This window comes from Haliotis rubra, unplaced genomic scaffold (assembly GCF_003918875.1).
Source record: "Haliotis rubra isolate DU_JTF1 unplaced genomic scaffold, ASM391887v1 Scf82, whole genome shotgun sequence".
NCBI lineage: Eukaryota > Metazoa > Mollusca > Gastropoda > Lepetellida > Haliotidae > Haliotis > Haliotis rubra.
Genome location: NW_025767546.1, coordinates 1,139,873 through 1,158,796, shown reverse-complemented (window position 1 = coordinate 1,158,796; position 18,924 = coordinate 1,139,873). Strand labels below are relative to the sequence as shown.

The 18,924-nt window shown below is 38.4% G+C and overlaps 1 protein-coding gene across 2 annotated transcripts; it reads left to right on the top strand.

Moving 5' to 3' along the window:
• The first annotated feature begins 55 nt into the window (after positions 1 to 55).
• LOC124262022 (elongation of very long chain fatty acids protein 4-like) lies at positions 56 to 17,826 on the top strand. 2 transcript variants are annotated; one of them, XM_046696442.1, is made up of 8 exons: positions 56 to 227; positions 3,824 to 3,900; positions 4,955 to 5,142; positions 5,475 to 5,555; positions 7,083 to 7,257; positions 7,711 to 7,838; positions 12,567 to 12,734; positions 15,176 to 17,826. In XM_046696442.1, exons 2-8 carry the CDS (start codon positions 3,834 to 3,836, stop codon positions 15,296 to 15,298), a joined length of 930 nt encoding a protein of 309 aa, XP_046552398.1. In that variant the 5' UTR covers positions 56 to 227; positions 3,824 to 3,833; the 3' UTR covers positions 15,299 to 17,826. The 2 variants fall into 2 exon arrangements, with proteins under 2 accessions (XP_046552398.1, XP_046552397.1); XM_046696441.1 differs by lacking the exon at positions 12,567 to 12,734 and adding an exon at positions 12,353 to 12,523.
• The last annotated feature ends 1,098 nt before the right edge of the window (positions 17,827 to 18,924 follow it).

The window sequence follows — 18,924 nt, the reverse complement described above, 5'->3', positions numbered from 1 at the left end:
GCGGTGCGTTATCGTGTAACATCCATTGTCATTGGTTATTTGACCGGTGCCATAGTTGTTTGTAGGTGCGTGAAGTTTGTATTAGTTGTTGTTGGTAGCAACCTCAATGGCATTTGCCTTGTCTGTACACGCATTACGGCCAATTGAGATCAGCATCAGTTGGTAGAAAAGACCTAAGATACTTCAATTTCAACAGAACAGAAATTTCATTCGCTCCAGCAACAGAGGTGAGTCCCCACATACTCCGATCACCGATCTCGAGTACCTCGCGAACCAGCATGGACGCTTCGGTTCAGTTTGTTTATTTAGACCATGCACACTCTTAGATACGTCGCGATCTGCCATGCATATCAGTTAGCGCTTTCAGTCATAATGAAACATACGTTTATTATCCAATGTGATGCACTTGATTTCCGTTTCCAACCTATTTTATTCCTAAAAAACGCATTCCTGATTTGTGGGCGTGCCCCCATTCTGTGTTAGATTCAATTTCAACATATGTGTTTCACAATGGCATTACTTATGCGTGACACCATTCCATATCCTGATACACGTTGTGCAGAACTCTGGTGAATTATTAAATTAACCTAAGTTTTGGTATGTTGTATAGTTAAAGCAGACTTGTAGTCCATTTCAACCTTTTATTCATGTGTATATGCACACATTCATTAATGATAATATAAGCAGATTACATACTAATGACATACATTGGAAAATTTGCAAAATCAAATGAATACAACTTACAAGAAAATCATTTAGCTTGGTATATATACACATGTTTCTGACAGTTCAATCCATTGATGGTGATGATGAAAGACATTGAAGTTATATGTTTGAATAATCTACCAAGTGTAGAGATATTTTATGACAAAGTTAATATCATATTAGTAATTGTCCTAAATGTCATAGATGGCTGACCCATAAGTGTTAAACCATGTTAATAGTAACATGTAGATTACTACAATAAGAGATCTGGGAAGAGATCTATTGAGGAAGTAAAGTACCTGGCTGTACAGCATTAATCTGCACAGTAGTGAATGTGAATTTCACAATGTTTTCTGATAATCTTGATGAGTTATCTGTATGCTATTGAAACAAAATGAAGTGTTTTGAGTTTTTGTTGACCAACGACTCTTGTGTGTGAATTGTATCAAATAGGATAATTGTTATGGGCAAGCAGTTAACAACTGAAATGGAATGCAGAGTATCAGAAAAGATGATATTGAATATAACAAAACATGGTTGGATGATGTAACACATTTAAGTGAAGCAGTGAATATGCAGGTGAAAAGCAAGTAGGGCTGGGACGATACACTGTGTCACGATACCATACATATCGCGATATTTTACCTGCGATACGATACGTATCACGATACATACACTTTGAAAGAATGAAACGGTATCAAGATTTAAAATGATTTATTTCAAGGTATTTGTGTTTAACAATAACACTATTGTAATAATCAAACAAGTAACTCTATCATACTTGCATATGTTTCTCTAAATAAGTACTGTAACATGTTTAAGATAATACTGTTTTGAAAAAAAACTTGTGTATCATTTTGTATCGATACACCAGTCGGCGATACGATAGCTGTATCAAACTTAAATGTATCACGATGCATCAGTGAATCGTCCCAGCCCTATCTGAGAGTTACATTTTAATAATATCTGTGCCTTGTTTCTTGTACTGTTCTTGTTTAGAAGCTGTACCCATCAAAATGTCCATATAAACCCAGCCTTCAATACCACACAATCAATGTGTTTGGGCCATAGATTCAAAGCCTTTTGAGTAAAATAATAAATTTCCCATCATAGTTTGCAAGAACAATTAGAACCAGTATATGGCCCGCTATCAAAATAGGTTATAGTAATTGATAATTATGACCTAAATATTGATTGATGATTGATAAAGACGTATAAGAGAAAGCAAAAAGGTTCCAATTTACAAAATCAAAATATTTTACCTAGCTGGTGAATGGTGACACATATATGCATCGGTTCTGACAAAACAGCATTCTGTACACACTTTAGAAGTGGCATATGAATAAAGAGATATCTGTTAGTTTTGTTTGTGTAAATTGAAGTTTATTTCATAATGACACAATTTTCATGTAAATATTTGTTACTAATTCTTAATAATTACAATTATCAGTCATTTTAACCAGCCTCAAACCAGTATGATGCAAACTGTTTTTGTTCCTTACATGTCACTGCCACGATACATATGTTTTAATCACAAGAGTACAGATTCTTGCAGTCACAATCTGTTGGGGCTTCCCCTACTCTTCACCTGGGCCATGTGATTCTAGGACAGTTTAGTAGTGATATGAGAAATTGTACATAATACATTTGTTTGATTCAAAGCCGTAAGAGCAGAGGTATCTGGCATACATTATAAATTATTTAATTACCAGTGCTATAATAGGCCACTGGAATAAATATAGACAGTTCAATACCGAATATTGATGGATCACTGAATATTGATGGATCACTGTGTTCTGTTATGTCCAGGTGAGAACAGAATGCTTGTTGGTTTTACACATAGCCTGAAGAAGAGAAGGTTCTAAAACAATACTGTACTAGTGTATGTCCTACTGTTGAGAGGAATTGAAGATTTAACTATGTATGTCATGTTTAACTATGCAGTGGTCATATTTCAGACATTCTATGTATTAAAGGACAAATAAGATATTATTTGCCAGTGTTGTCCTCTCTGTCAGAAAAATGTCTTTATTGTTCTCTAACCTTAGGATATTTCTTAAAGGGACTCTGAATGTTTGGCAGTCAGAGTACGTTTGAGTCTTTCAAAGACTGCTTTGTCTGAAATGTTGTCATGTAAATCAATTTAGCAGTTAAAAATGGCAATGATTACATAATTACACAGAAACAAAGTGTCCCACACAGTATGTATAACAATGTCTGAAACTCAGCGGAGAAATGACATTGGAAAGATAGTATAGATATGTGTCACTCAATGGTATAAACCTATTTATGAAAGTATCAAATTCTGTTCTCATATCAGTAATCTTATAAGTTGCTTCTAATCACTCGTTTCTTTGTAAACAATTTAATATTAGGTGGCTAAGGTTTGAAGGGAGCAAGAGCTACTCAAATATTGATATATATGTAAACCACTCAATCAGTGTGTATTGTGTGGATGTTAGGGCAACAAGGAGAGAGTATTCGCTACCTTGTGTTATTGACCACTCAACCGTGCATTCCTTCTCTGATCTGTATGGTACCTAAAACCCTGTTGCCCCTGGCAACATGGCAGTCATTCATCCTCTGGTGTAAACATGCATGCCTGGCCATGCCATGTTTTCAAGCCCGAACAAGATCTGGAACCGTGACCTCTTTTCTTTGATGTCGAGTGTCATGCCTGTTGCTAAAATACTACCCCAAAACACAGCTTAAAACAGTTCAAAGGTTGAACGTGAGCAAGGACTTGGCAGGCCAGGACATGTGGTTTGATAGTGAGGCACATGGTTTAAGAAAGGTGGTTTATTTGATCAATATTGTACGCTACGAGGGGGGGAATGCTGACATAAAACAGTTTTACATTGTCAAGTAGGGAATTTATTTACGAATGAATTACATTGTAATCTAATTCACATTTTAGGTTTATTCTTTTAAACAGCAGTTGGATTTATGTTATTTTTATTGATATGAGTTGCTGTGTGCTGCAAAAAAATATGTGAGCTTCTTTCTATGATAATAACATTTATAAAAGATTTGTGGACTTTTGTTATGAATTATTATCTATGGAATGTGTGTGGAGTCTCATTAAATGTTTACTCATGGTGTTGTGTTTTGGTTACAGGTTGATCAAGATGGAGCTGATTACAGATAAAGTTGAACATTTTCAGAAGTTCTATGCATGGGCACTAACACGAACAGGTTGGTGTTGTGTGTCTGTAACACCATTATTGAGACATATTGTGTTCCCATTTCACAATGTGCACTTACTGAACATCCTGACAAGAAATAGCGTGTTTGTATATGGGCAGATTTATTCACTTGGGGACGATTCATAATTTATGGCTAGGGGATGATAGTGATTTTAAGGTGGTTGGGGGAGGGTGGGGTGAGGAGAAGGAAGGGGATCACCCATTTTGTTCTGGGGAGGTGGGGGTCAGCAATTCTGTACACATGTACTAGGGGGTCTGCAATTTTGTACATAATTATATTAATTATATTAAAAAATAATGCTTTAAAATTATGGGAAAGGGGCGAGGGGTAATTGATTTTGTACATGACATGAGGGGAGGGGGGAGGGCACTTACTTTGAAATTGAATCAATTTTCTGATCCATAAATAAAAGAAGTATTATTCCCCACTGTGTTTGGAGTACAGGTTTCTGGTGTTACTTCACGTTATCATAAACTAATGCTCATTGTACTAATTAATTTATTGACATGTGCCACTAACGGAACAAATCTTTTCAGGGTACATTTGTTATTTTCTCTTGGATAGATTAAAATCCTAATTATTGGCGTTTAATTGAATGGTTGTAGACTTTTTAATTGACGAGTCCATTTGTTTTAAAATTGTTTGGTTTATGTAAAAACGTAAGGGTCACATACCCTAAATTAGTGAAAAGAGTGTACAAAGGCTGCACATTTTTAAGCCTCCTTTGTTATTCAGTACATGGGCTGAAAAGTAGAAAGCTTTTGAGCCCATTGGATTGAAAAATTTATTGATCTCTTTAACTGGATGTTCTTCAAATACAGTTGACGCCTGCCTCTGTATGGCCACTGTACACCATTATTGCAGCTGAAATGCTGTTTGATCTTTCCACACTTATGAAACACACGTTATGTCTAACACACTAAAGCAGAATCCATTAGTAAGACATGGGCTTAAAATGTGCATTGCTATCAAGTATTTTATTTGGGTTATCAGCGGTAATATTTATTGTGTGTGTGATGTGTGTTTTTCTGCTCTTTTCCAGATGACCGAGTCAAGGACTGGTTTTTAATGCAAAGCTACACACCCACACTAGCCATCACAGCATTGTACTTGTTTGCAGTATGGGTTGGGCCAAAAATAATGAAAGACAGAGAGCCGTTTAAATTCAAATGGACGTTATTTTTCTACAATTTTGGTTTAATTGTGATGAACTTTCATATATGCTCACAGGTAAGTTTGTGTCAATAATTTGTGGATTTTAGAGACTTGAAGAAGTCTGTCATTGCTCACACATAAAGCTAATATTACATGAGCAATGTAGTGGAAATATAGTCATTAAATCATCTCTTATTTCTATAGTAATGCATGTTTCAGTATTGGCATGTGTTAAGAAGACAACAGTCCTAGTCTTAGATCAGAACAACATTATAGTTTCACTTTGTACCAATGTGAAGAAAATTGTATGCACTGTTTATAGAAATGAAATTGTTTGTGCAGTAATGTTGAGATATTGTTTTTTTTATTATATTTATGACTGCAAAGTAATTTCTTTCCTGTTTCAGCTTCTATGGTATTCAACAAAGTTAAATTATAGTTATTCTTGTCAGCCGGTCAACTACACCAACGACCATGGTGAAATGAAGGTAAGACAGTAGTAGTAGTAGTAGTTTGTAGTAGTAGTGGTGGTGGTAGTAGTAGTAGTAGTAGTAGTAGTAGTAGTAGTAGTAGTAGTAGTAGTAGTAGTATTTAGTAGTAGTAGTAGTAGTAGTGTTAGTAGTAGTAGTATTTAGTAGTAGTATTTAGTAGTAGTATTAGTAGTGGTGGTCATAGTAGTAGTAGTTAGTAGTTTATGCATGTCAGTGTGTTGCTTTTAGTTGGTTGAGCAGGTGAAATTTAGTAGGTGCAGCTATGGTGGTCAATTATAAATTGTTAGAACTGGCACATGTCAGTGTGTTGCTTTTATTGTCTGTGAGTGCCTGTGTAGCGGTCTGTTATCAGCCTGTATTGTAAATTGTTAGAACTGGTACATGTCTGCTATTGCCCTGTATTGTCTGTGAGTGTTATGTCTGTTATTGGCCTGTATTGTCTGTGAGTGCCTGTGTAGCGTGTCTGTTATCAACCTGTATTGTCTGCGAGTGCCTGTGTAACGTGTCTGTGAGTGCCTGTGTAACGTGTCTGTTATCAGCCTGTATTGTCTGTGAGTGCCTGTGTAACGTGTCTGTTATCAGCCTGTATTGTCTGTGAGTGCCTGTGTAACGTGTCTGTTATCAGCCTGTATTGTCTGCGAGTGCCTGTGTAACGTGTCTGTGAGTGCCTGTGTAATGTCTGTTATCAGCCTGTACTGTGTCTGCGAGTGCCTGTGTAACGTGTCTGTTATCAGCCTGTATTGTCTGCAAGTGCCTGTGTAGCGTGTCTGTGAGTGCCTGTGTAAATGTGTCTGTTATCAGCCTGTATTGTCTGCGAAAGTGCCTGTGTAATGTCTGTCTGTTATCTCACGAGCCTGTGTTGTCTGTGAGTGCCTGTGTAGCGTGTCTGTTATCAGCCTGTACTGTCTGCGAGTGCCTGTGTAACGTGTCTGTTATCAGCCTGTATTGTCTGCAGTGCCCGTGTAACGCCTGTGAGTGCCTGTGTCTGTTATGCCTGTGTAACGTGTATTCTGTTATCAGCCTGTACTGTCTGCGAGTGCCTGTGTAACATGTCTGTTATCAGCCTGTATTGTCTGCGAGTGCCTGTGCGGGTCTGTGAGTGCCTGTGTAGCGTGTCTGTTATCAGCCTGTATTGTCTGTTATCAGCCTGTGTAGCGTGTCTGTTATCAGCCTGTATTGTCTGTGAGTGCCTGTACAATGTGTCTGTTATCAGCCTGTATTGTCTGCGAGTGCCTGTATAACGTGTCTGTTATCAGCCTGTATTGTCTGTGAGTGCCTGTGTAACGTGTCTGTTATCAGCCTGTATTGTCTGTGAGTGCCTGTGTAACGTGTCTGTGAGTGCCTGTGTAACGTGTCTGTTATCAGCCTGTATTGTCTGTGAGTGCCTGTGTAACGTGTCTGTTATCAGCCTGTATTGTCTGCGAGTGCCTGTGTAACGTGTCTGTGAGTGCCTGTGTAACGTGTCTGTTATCAGCCTGTATTGTCTGTGAGAGCCTGTGTAACGTGTCTGTGTTTGGCCTCCAGATAGCCAGTGCTCTGTGGTGGTTTTACTTCTCCAAGTGTGTGGAGATGTTGGACACTATATTCTTCATCATGCTGCGGAAGAAGGACAACCAAGTGAGTTTCCTGCACGTGTACCACCACGCCTCCATGTTTCCCATCTGGTGGATCGGCATCAAGTGGGTGGCCGGCGGACAGTGTGAGTATACCAGAACATATTGAACCAACTCTATTCTTTTACTGAATACACACAGGGTACAAGATATTTTCGTTCAAGATCTTTTATTGGACTGATGTTTTTGTGTGTGGATGATTTCATTAAAAACAAAATTTTGAAATACATGCTCAATTTAGGGTCACGCATTCAAGTTTGAAAACAAGACGAGAACAAAGATATGTTTAAAAAAAAAGAATAATGATTTTGAGAGGGGCAACCTAAAATTAAGAAGTGGAGGATCTTTGTTTTTGTAATATTAGTTAACACCATGATAGAAATCTCAATCCTACACTAGTAATAAATGAACAAAATCTTAATGACAAAGAAGAGTGTATTTGAGGAGAAGGTCTTTTTAAGCCTATGGCTTATGCATTATAATCTTTGATAATTGTCCAATAAATTGATTTGACCTTCCTGTAAATGTTGACTTTCCAGCCTTCTTCGGTGCCATGATCAACTCATTCATCCATGTTGTGATGTACACATACTACGGCGTGTCGGCTCTTGGACCAGAGTACCAAAAATACCTTTGGTGGAAGCGCTACCTGACCAAACTCCAACTGGTGAGTCCTTGTTTGACTGTTACTGCATGCTGTTGACCGGTGTAGGGCTGAGATAGCTGACACATGAGTGGCAGGATTGTGCACCATCACACATCATTATTTGATGGAATAATGTATCAGATTTTCTGGCACCAACTGAAATTGGGTCACCCAATCCTGCTGGACATGCGAGTGTGGGCAGCTGTCTTGAGTGTACCACAAGGGCATGCATGTGTCAGCATTCTCAGTCCATTGGTTTCCCCATAACACAAAGTGCAGTGTGTTTCTCGCTCACTCCATACTGGAATGTAGATAAAGGTCAAGGCCACTTGTTATAGTTCAAGGACACCTTGCTATCAGCAGAAAGCACTGATTACAACTTCATGGCAGGGATAAGAGCCATTGGTTTTGATAATTTTACATATTACTATTCTAAAAAAGCCCAAGGGATCCTGAAGTTTGTGGGCAAGATGAGTGATACACCTGTATGTCCATGCATTCTGGGTAGACCACTGTCTGAAAAATGTTAGGTCCATTTCGTTGGAATTGACCCAGATGAACTTCTGCATTAACTTTGATAGTTATTAACTTGGTAGATAGTGTAGATTGTAAATGTGGTTAGAATTAATTCTTCCTACATTAGCTATTTGACCACTTATTTGGTGTTTAGTGCTGTTTGTTTTCAATAATTCATGATCAGATTTTGAAGCTCTTTCTTTTTGTGTCATCGCTACGTTTACCGTTTAGAGTATTCTGTTGTTAGTTGATGCCACATCTTTGCATAGTTTTGTTCATATGCAGGTTACACTGTTGAAGGGAAATTTCATATTAATCAGATCTTAGTTCTTGCTTCTGCAAAGCAATAAGTCTTAGGACATAACATTACATGTCACGTCAGAGACGTCTTCTGCAAACTTCAACCAGCCGAATGAAATAACTGACAGGAAGTCAACATTTGTATATCCAAAAGCAAATGCTTAAACTGCATTCTTAAATTTACCAGCACTAGTTTGAAAATGGGGGTGATTCAGAATATGAAATATGAAAAAAGGAAATTCTGGAATCGCCAATAAATGGCTAAAATTGTACTTAATTACATCCCATAGGCTCTGAAAATCTCTTCCTTTCAAATGTTTATCCCATTTAAGTGAGATGTAGACAATGTCCAGCATTTGGAATCGGTCAGAGTAAAGGTCATTCTGAAGTGACAGGTGATGGAATGTTTTAATTCTTTGTGTCGGGATAGTGACCACCCGATCCCGTTAGTTGCCTCTTACGATAAGCATGGGTTACTGAAGACCAATTCTAACCCGGATCTTGACGGACTTCCATGATCCATGATTCACAGTGACAAAGATGCTTCTAGTTGAGTTGCCATAGAGTGTTTTTGCCTGTAGAGCATATACTTGAATGTTTGGTTTGTTTTCTTTCTTTATTGTTTAATGCCACACTCAGCAATATTCCAGCTATATGGTGGTGGTCTAAAAATAATCGAATTTGGACCAGACAATAGAATTATCAACAGTATGAGCATGGATCTATGCAACTGGGAGTCAGTGAGCCTGACCACCCGATCCTGTTAGTTGCTTCTTACGACAAGCATGGGTTACTAATTCTAATCTTGATCGTACTTAGTGAGATATTTTGCAAATGATATAAATGTTTTGCTTGTTTTTCCCATCTCTTCCTTCCTGACCTATTTTGTAATATTTTCAATTCATAATTTAACCTTGTTTTAATCCATTTTATCCCATTTTGTAACATTTAGTTTTTATTCATTTACTTTTTAGTACACTTCATTTTCTTGTTTTGAGAAATAGTCCAGCCCATAGGCGGATCCTGGAATTTCGAGGGTGGGGGGGTTGGTGGGTTTTTTTTCGAACACCCTGAACCCCCCCCAAAAATCTTCAATGTGGTCTTAAGTCATTTTCGGGGGTGGGGGTGGGAACCTGAACCCCCCCTCTGGATCCACCAATGCAGCCTAGTTTTGTATTCTGATATATAACATTTGTTCATTAATCAGGGTGATGGTATGTCATGACAACAGGTTACCTCCACATTCTGTCAGTTATGAATCCTGTGTGGAGTGAAGATTAATCTGCATTTTCATATGTCACATTTGTGAAGATGATATACCATCACAGAGTGGTTTCTCCTTAGTTTCCTTGTAAGAATGGAGCTAGCAATGGATATTGAAGTACGCATGCAAACCTAGTGTTGTTAGCAGACAAGCTTGCCTAGCATCAAGTTTTACATAGAAACCATGTTTGTAGATACATCTTTACTGTGTTATTGGGTTTATTATCCCTCGTATATTGTTTACTTTCCCTAGTGACATATTATCCATTACTTTCCTCCATATATCCCTTAGTTTCCTTTTACGTGCATTTATCGTCCTGTATTTCCACCACCACCTTCTGTAGCCCATCCTTCGTCCTTCATGGTCCTGTTGCACAAAATGATCTTAGCACCAGGACTGTTGTAAGGCCTATGCTACAGTATCCGAGTTATGTCCACCTTAGCTCTATGACAGCCTTGTGCTTTGGGTACCTGCTTCTGTAGCCCCATCCTGCACTAGACTCCTCCGGGCATCACTATCCACTTTGATCCACTTAGACAAGATGGATAGTGATTCTACCCTACCACGCACTACCCACTTGAGGTAAATATGGCCCAGTGGTGGTAGCTTTAATTCATTAAACAGAGTTGTCTCCCTTTGCTGTGCCAGGATCTAATGAAATTATCCCACATTTGCACTAATCATAATCCTTGGTTTGTTTGCACCATACCTGTGCTTATTGGCTACCTGAGAACACAAGCCACATCACAATGGCTATATATCCCACACTAGGTACCGTTGTACAAAGCAACATCAATGTTAAAACTGTTGTGAGTCTATGTTACTGACTGACTGAGTTTAGTTTTACGCCGCTTTTAGCAATATTCCAGCAATATCACGGCGGGGGACACAAGAAATGGGCTTAACACATTGTGCCCATGTGGGGAATCGAACCCGGGCCTTCGGCGTGACGAGTCAACGCTTTAACCACTAGGCTATCCCACCGCCGAGTCTATGTTAAGCCATAGGAGTTATGATCACCTTAATGCTAAGATCACTTTGTACAATGGCACCTGAGATAAGAAGCCATCATAGAACTAATTGTTCAGAGGCATTAAATGCGATTCAGGCACCCAGTCACCACTGTAAATGAGTGGTAGTCATTGTGACCAATGGCTGGTCTGTTTTCTTCTTGTGAATTTAACTGTGGTCTAGAGTTAGGTGCAATGTCTTAATAAACATTGACTGGTAGGTCATCAGGATATCAAGTGTTTAGCCCAAAGGTTGGCTAACCAAGCTGTGCTCTATGGTGACTGACAGACCATGCCCAGATCATGAGTAATATCCCTATGAGGTCTCATGAAAACATCAACAAGAATACGTCTATTTAGAAAATGTGAAACTAAAACAACTTTTAAAATCGAAATGAGAACTTGTGCATCATCATCAATTTGATGGATCAGGCTGTTTTGGGGCATCATTTACTGTTATGATTATCAGTTTAACCAGAAACAACATGGCCACGTAGGTTTCATGCAATGATATCCTCTCTTACCCTTGCTTTCTTCTTGCTTCTCTCCTCTTTCAATCAGCAATGGCTAGTGCTAGGCTGGTGCTTCTGCTTCTTATAAACTAATGCTTGATCTAACAGATCCTGAAGCTTGATGTAATGCACCTCATACTAATACATTTATGCGCTGTTCAACAAAAGTCAAATGCTTCTCAGAAAAATACCCTGACCTACCATCCTCGTTAAAACCAGAGAGTTTGAAAGTTGGTAAATTAAATGAAACAAAGTGTGTTTCAAAGTGTGCTCTCCTTTGAAATGTGTCTGTCTGAATGAGTTGAAATCTGTGTGGGAATGTTTTCTAAAATAGTTTCTTTTGAAAACTTTCCATGTTTTTGCACCCACACTTGTGCTCTGCTTGAAAACTTTGTGTGTCCAATAAATACATTCGCGAATTTTTATGGCTAGTTCAGAAGATATGTTAATATGGTAGCAACATCTGGTTTCATACTCCCTTCGATTATCTTGTGTAGGCATGCCAGGAATTCCATTTCCTATCTGTCACTTCCAGTCATACATTCCTGCGTCAACCTTATGATATGACAATGGCAGTTTACCGTATGTATAAGATACAAATTGTAATTACTGAAATCAAAATGAAGTCCAAAAATCAACACAAAATTATGTATTTTGAAAATGGAATTAAGAATGCTCCTCTTTCTCATGTACATACATTGTAAAAAAGGTTATTTCCTTGTCCTTGTCATATCGCAATATCTTCCAACCTGACTTTCATTGGTTTACATGAAACTAACATAGTGTACAATATTGACAGGCATGGTTCAATGTTCACGTTCTTCCATGTAACAGTAAATAATGGTGAATGAATCCTCACTGATTGCTAGACCTAAAGCAAGCTTGGTGCTGCGGCACGTCCTTTATGCATGCGTATTTCTCTTCTGCTTGTAGCTCCAATTCTTTATCGGAATGGTGTACGGAATCCAAGGATTGTTAATAGAGTGCGACTTTCCCAATTGGATGCAGTATGCGGGCCTAGTCTATGGAATAACAATTATCACCCTATTTATCAACTTTTACATCCAAGCATACCTCAAGAAAAAGCCCACGTCTAAATCAAAGGTAAATTTGTTTTTTACGCTTTTTGTTTTTTGTGCCATTTTAGATTCAGTTTGTGACCGGAATCGTGCATGCTGTTCAGTCGCTGGGTAAAGGTTGCGACTTCCCGGAAGCTCTACACTGGGCGTTGATATTTTACGCATTCACCATTCTTCTTCTGTTTCTCAACTTCTACTTCCACACCTACTTGAAATCTCGATCAGCCAAGACCAAGGTAAATCCATGACCCCAAACTTTGCTTCCTCTGAGGACAGCTTGGTGTCCTCACCACGACGGTTCAGTATTGATGGCAAAACATGATTTTCCATACTTAGAGAACAGTGACTCTGGGGATGGAGGTTGGTTACCTCATCAGGACAGTTATCTCATGGTTCTCATGATAGTGCTGGAAATGGTTGTGGGTTGGTTACTTACAGTTCAGAAATACTTGGATAGTAGTGTCTTTATTGCTGGGTCTTATGCATTTTTAAGGGTGGGCATTAGGCTTGATAATGGTTGAGACATTAGGCTTTATTATGGGTGGGTATTATGCTGTATTGGGTATTATGCTTTATTATGGTTAGGTATTAGGCTTTAGTATGGGTGAGTATTATGCTGGATAATGGGTTGGTACTATGCTCCATTTGAGATGGGTAATATACTTCACAATGGGTGGTTATATGCTTTAGTTATGGGTAGGTATTATGTGATACAGTGGGTGAGAGTTATGCTATGTGGTACTATGCTGTGTTAAGGGTAGGTACGATATTAGGTTATACAATGGGTGAGGGTTATGCTATTGGTGGTACCATGCTGTATTATGGGCAGGTATTAGGTTATACAGTGGGTGAGGGTTATGCTATTGGTGGTACCATGCTGTATTATGGGCAGGTATTAGGTTATACAATGGGTGAGGGTTATGCTATTGGTGGTACCATGCTGTATTATGGGCAGGTATTAGGTTATACAGTGGGTGAGGGTTATGCTATTGGTGGTACCATGCTGTATTATGGGCAGGTATTAGGTTATACAATGGGTGAGGGTTATGCTATTGGTGGTACCATGCTGTATTATGGGTAGGTATTAGGTTATACAATGGGTGAGGGTTATGCTATTGGTGGTACTATGCTGTATTATGTGTAGGTATTAGGTTATACAGTGGGTGAGGGTTATGCTATTGGTGGTACCATGCTGTATTATGGGTAGGTATTAGGTTATACAATGGGTGAGGGTTATGCTATTGGTGGTACCATGCTGTATTATGGGTAGGTATTAGGTTATACAATGGGTGAGGGTTATGCTATCTGTGGTACCATGCTGTATTATGGGTAGGTATTAGGTTATACAATGGGTGAGGGTTATGCTATCTGTGGTACCATGCTGTATTATGGGTAGGTATTAGGTTATACAATGGGTGAGGGTTATGCTATTGGTGGTACTATGCTGTATTATGGGTAGGTATTAGGTTATACAATGGGTGAGGGTTATGCTATTGGTGGTACTATGCTGTATTATGGGTAGGTATTAGGTTATACAATGGGTGAGGGTTATGCTATCTGTGGTACTATGCTGTATTATGGGTAGGTATTAGGTTATACAATGGGTGAGGGTTATGCTATCTGTGGTACTATGCTGTATTATGGGTAGGTATTAGGTTATACAATGGGTGAGGGTTATGCTATCTGTGGTACTATGCTGTATTATGGGTAGGTATTAGGTTATACAATGGGTGAGGGTTATGCTATCTGTGGTACTATGCTGTATTATGGGTAGGTATTAGGTTATACAATGGGTGAGGGTTATGCTATCTGTGGTACTATGCTGTATTATGGGTGGGTATTAGGTTATACAATGGGTGAGGGTTATGCTATCTGTGGTACTATGCTGTATTATGGGTAGGTATTATTATACAATGGGTGAGGGTTATGCTATCTGTGGTACTATGCTGTATTATGGGTAGGTATTAGGTTATACAATGGGTGAGGGTTATGCTATCTGTGGTACTATGCTGTATTATGGGTAGGTATTAGGTTATACAATGGGTGAGGGTTATGCTATCTGTGGTACTATGTTGTATTATGGGTAGGTATTAGGTTATACAATGGGTGAGGGCTATGCTATCTGTGGTACTATGCTGTATTATGGGTAGGTATTAGGTTATACAATGGGTGAGGGTTATGCTATCTGTGGTACTATGCTGTATTATGGGTAGGTATTAGGTTATACAATGGGTGAGGGTTACTATGCTGTATTATGGGTAGGTATTAGGTTATACAATGGGTAAGGGTTACTATGCTGTATTATGGGTAGGTGTATATAGGAGTCCAAAGATCATGTTTATAGCCATTCACAGTGGACCTGTCAGTAAGTACAAGGGATTGGGGAACTTGACCCATATAGTCACACAGTTTTCATGGGTGTAAAAACATCAAGCTCATTTTCAATTTAAACTTGTTGGAGCTTGAAGGATGAAAAGTATTTCTTCTTAAAACCTGCTTAAATTAATCAAGACAGTATGTCCTGATACAGCTTTTTCACAATAAAAATACAGCATTTCTTCAAAGATCATTTTTGTCTTAATCAGATCAAACCATTGCCTGCTAAACCATCTTATTACAAGTCGTGTCCATCAGTTACTGATTCACATGTCTACATCACAAATTGCTTGTGCTGCAGGGAGGAGAGTCAAAGGCCCAGGTCGCCAATGGAAAAGTTGCAAATGGTACTACACGGGGCCACAAGAGGAACGGTAGCGTCGTAACGGCTAATGGTGTTATTGAAGCCAAGAAGGACAAATAGACTAGTCATTGGTCAAGAATCTGCAGGTCACTTGTGTGGCTAGCCAGATCTCTCATAGAGTGCCACCCAACTCGGAACAACCATACACCACATTGTGCTATGAAAGAAAAGATTCCTCCAGCAAATTGTACATCTGAATTGGGTATTGATTCAACAACTTTCATGAATCATATATCTGCATTAGGTATCCATTCAACTTCTTCTCATAACCTCACTTGTCTTATGTGAGACACAATACAAACTTCAGTCTGCTGTAGTTTCAACTGTTCTTACTCACTGTGTCATCGCCGACAGAATGTCCGCACTTTCATGTTAACAGAAAGAATAGTTTGGAAGCATGCAGTTGGTAGTATCTTGAACAAATTAGTATCTATTTTTAATATATTTCTTGTCCATAGGGCATTATTTCAATACTGCATGCGATCGAGGCACAGTTGTGACCTCCATGGGGTCTCAGCCTAATCTAATTACATCTTCTGGATTAAAATAGTTCAAATTTCTTAACTTGAAAAAACCCACAAGTGTTACATACTGTTTTTATACAGAGTGAACAAAATGTTTGATTCTGTAACTATTTTATTAGTGTCTTTTGAAGAAGCTGTAGCTGTTGCCAACTTATCTCCATGACAATGACTCTGGTTATGTGGTTCTGAAGCACTTGTGATGTTTGCTTACATTACATATACCTCGAAATCCATCGTCCCAAATCACATGATGCTCTTTTCCGGGGAAGTCATATCTGAGGAAACTGTGTACATGTATGGGATCAACCACATTTATCTCCGATACATTACCTTTCTCTGTGGAAATATGTTCGAGTCAGAGCAGTATAGAAGTGAAGTCAAATCATTCTAGAAAGCTGTCAAATATCTGATCTCAATGAAATTGTTTATGGGTTGGATTGAAATCAACTGTTGTGAATAAGTGATATCTGTATTATATCTGTCTCCAAGACCAAAGTTCACTGCTATATGGAGCAGACGCATGACAAGTCACATACTGTGATATCTCACTGTATAGTTACACAATAGTGAAAGTACCTTTCATCAACTAGCCTCAATGTGAATGCCTTCAGTTTACAGGACAAAGTTGCCAAAACATTCTACTCACATACTAAATCAGATCAAAATATTTGGATGGTTATTTTGTTTAATGTGTGCCATTATTTTATTATTGCACCTTCATTCTGATGTTTTAAAAGAACAAATGTATGTAGGTTTGCAAACTTAAGTGGAATATATATCCTAGCTCTCTGGCTGCAGCAGTGAGACTATCCAACATGGCTGTCTTGGTATGTTGTGTTCTCAAAGATCTCAGGGGCTTCGCCTACATCTTGGCTGTTGAGCAGCCATACAAAATATCATGCTGTTAGTGTCTTTGACAAATTAAAGTGTATCTTTATGACACAGCTTTTCATAATCGTATTAAAAGTGTTGTTTTAACACATATTTTCATCTCTAAACATACCTCATCTACTTTGGATGACTTTGAGTACATTTACACCTAGTGCCATCCTCACCTAGTTCTGTAGCTGGTACCCAGGTAGGTGGACCACACCTGGACCATCAGGTGGACCTGTTGTAAGACTCCAGCACATTTCCTCACACATGCAGGGCATGCCCTGGTAGACACATGTCACTGTATCCCACTTTCATAGATCAATCATTGGATTGTCTGGTCCAAACTTGGGGTTTATTTACAGCCTGCCACCATATAGCTGTAATATTGCTCAGTCCAGTGTTAAACAACAAACTTGGCTTGACTACCTGATGTTCATCACTGACATACTCTTATGAAAATCTCATGTTTAAATAAGGCACTACTTAACTCAAAGAATTTTCAAATATTGCATTTAACAGGCAGGAATTTCCTTTCATTCATGTTTGTTACCTGAAGAAGGTAATGTTCAGATAGCGAGAATTTTCCTTTTGATGTCATCCTGTGATATAGTCTCCTTGAACAGTTACTATGGAGATGACTGACTTAACGATCACCATGTTGTTATATTGCTCAACTTGGTTCTCAACTTAACCATTTGGATGACCATTACATGTTTGTATCGTCTCTACACAAGGTCGTTGTTTTACACTGTCAGATCCCCATCTCCATCTTTAGAGACTTTTACCCTTTATTTATTACCTTGTTGTTTTACTTCATGAAGTAGTAGTTTTGATCAACTCTTGTCTATGCATATCACAGCTGCGATGAAATAAAGCCAAAATGCAATAGAATGATCCGTTCTTGATCATGAACAAACAGTATTTGGTATCAAATTGATTACTGTTTATTTGATTGTATTAGATCCTCTGATAGACGTATCAGTCACCAGTGTGGATACATTATGTGTACTATCAGTATACTGTATGTACATATGTGTTGAAGATTTGAGGAAGTCAGTACCTGTCATTGTATATACCATATGCCTATTTAATCTCTCTTGTATGCATAACATAAACAAAATGTTCAAACAACTTTGAAGTGAACTTGTTTTTGTCAGTTATTTTATATAATAAATCTAGTAAATATCACACCCTTTAGTTTGTTATTACCTTTCAAAGTTTGTCGACACGAGTTTGTTACAATCAATTGAGCTTTAAAAGGTTTTACAGTAAGTTGACTACCCTAAACATATCTTCACTAGATTGTCTATACACACATAAATACATGAAAATTTACAATCTTAAATTCTCAATAATTTCTGGTTGTACTGTATATCTGCTATCTTTACCCAAAGGCTAATATGTATACAAATATTCAGATGTACTGTCAAATTGCGTTATATTTAAAGAACATCTAAATTGGTATAATTAGCAAAAAGTGTATGGAAGGAGGACCAGAAAGCATAGAATTTTGCTGGGTTTGCATTAGAGAATGCTGTATATTTGGTACCCACACTACTATTGATGACCCCCACCACTATTGTCGACACTCACCTCATCCATACATCAGTCTACCCTTGGTTTACCAACACTACTATTGATAAACACACAGAGTATAATCACTTCACAATATGTGTCTTTTAATCAGAACATAACTCACACACATCTTTACACTATATACTGTATAATGAGCTGTAGTGGAGAAACATCCACACTGACCAGGTTACACTGACACGAGACATAGACTCACACACATCTTTACACTATATACTGTATAATGAGCTGTAGTGGAGAAACATCCACACTGACCAGGTTTCACTGACACGAGACATAGACTCACACACATCTTTACACTATATACTGTATAATGAGCTGTAGTGGAGAAACATCCACACTGACCAGGTTACACTGACACTGCGAGACATAGACTCACACACATCTTTACACTATATACTGTATAATGAGCTGTAGTGGAGAAACATCCACACTGACCAGGTTTCACTGACACGAGACATAGACTCACACACATCTTTACACTATATACTGTATAATGAGCTGTAGTGGAGAAACATCCACACTGACCAGGTTACACTGACACGAGACATAGACTCACACACATCTTTACACTATATACTGTATAATGAGCTGTAGTGGAGAAACATCCACACTGACCAGGTTTCACTGACACATCCACACTGACCAGGTTACACCACGAGACATAGACTCACACACATCTTTACACTATAT

What these genes read in the sequence shown, in the direction of transcription:
- LOC124262022 (XM_046696441.1), top strand. Translation starts at nt 3,834, where the DNA reads ATGGAGCTGATTACAGATAAAGTTGAACATTTTCAGAAGTTCTATGCA. An exon ending in ATGGGCACTAACACGAACAG is followed by an intron (nt 3,901 to 4,954) that starts GTTGGTGTTGTG and finishes GCTCTTTTCCAG; the next exon opens with ATGACCGAGTCAAGGACTGG. An exon ending in GTGGGTGGCCGGCGGACAGT is followed by an intron (nt 7,258 to 7,710) that starts GTGAGTATACCA and finishes TTGACTTTCCAG; the next exon opens with CCTTCTTCGGTGCCATGATC.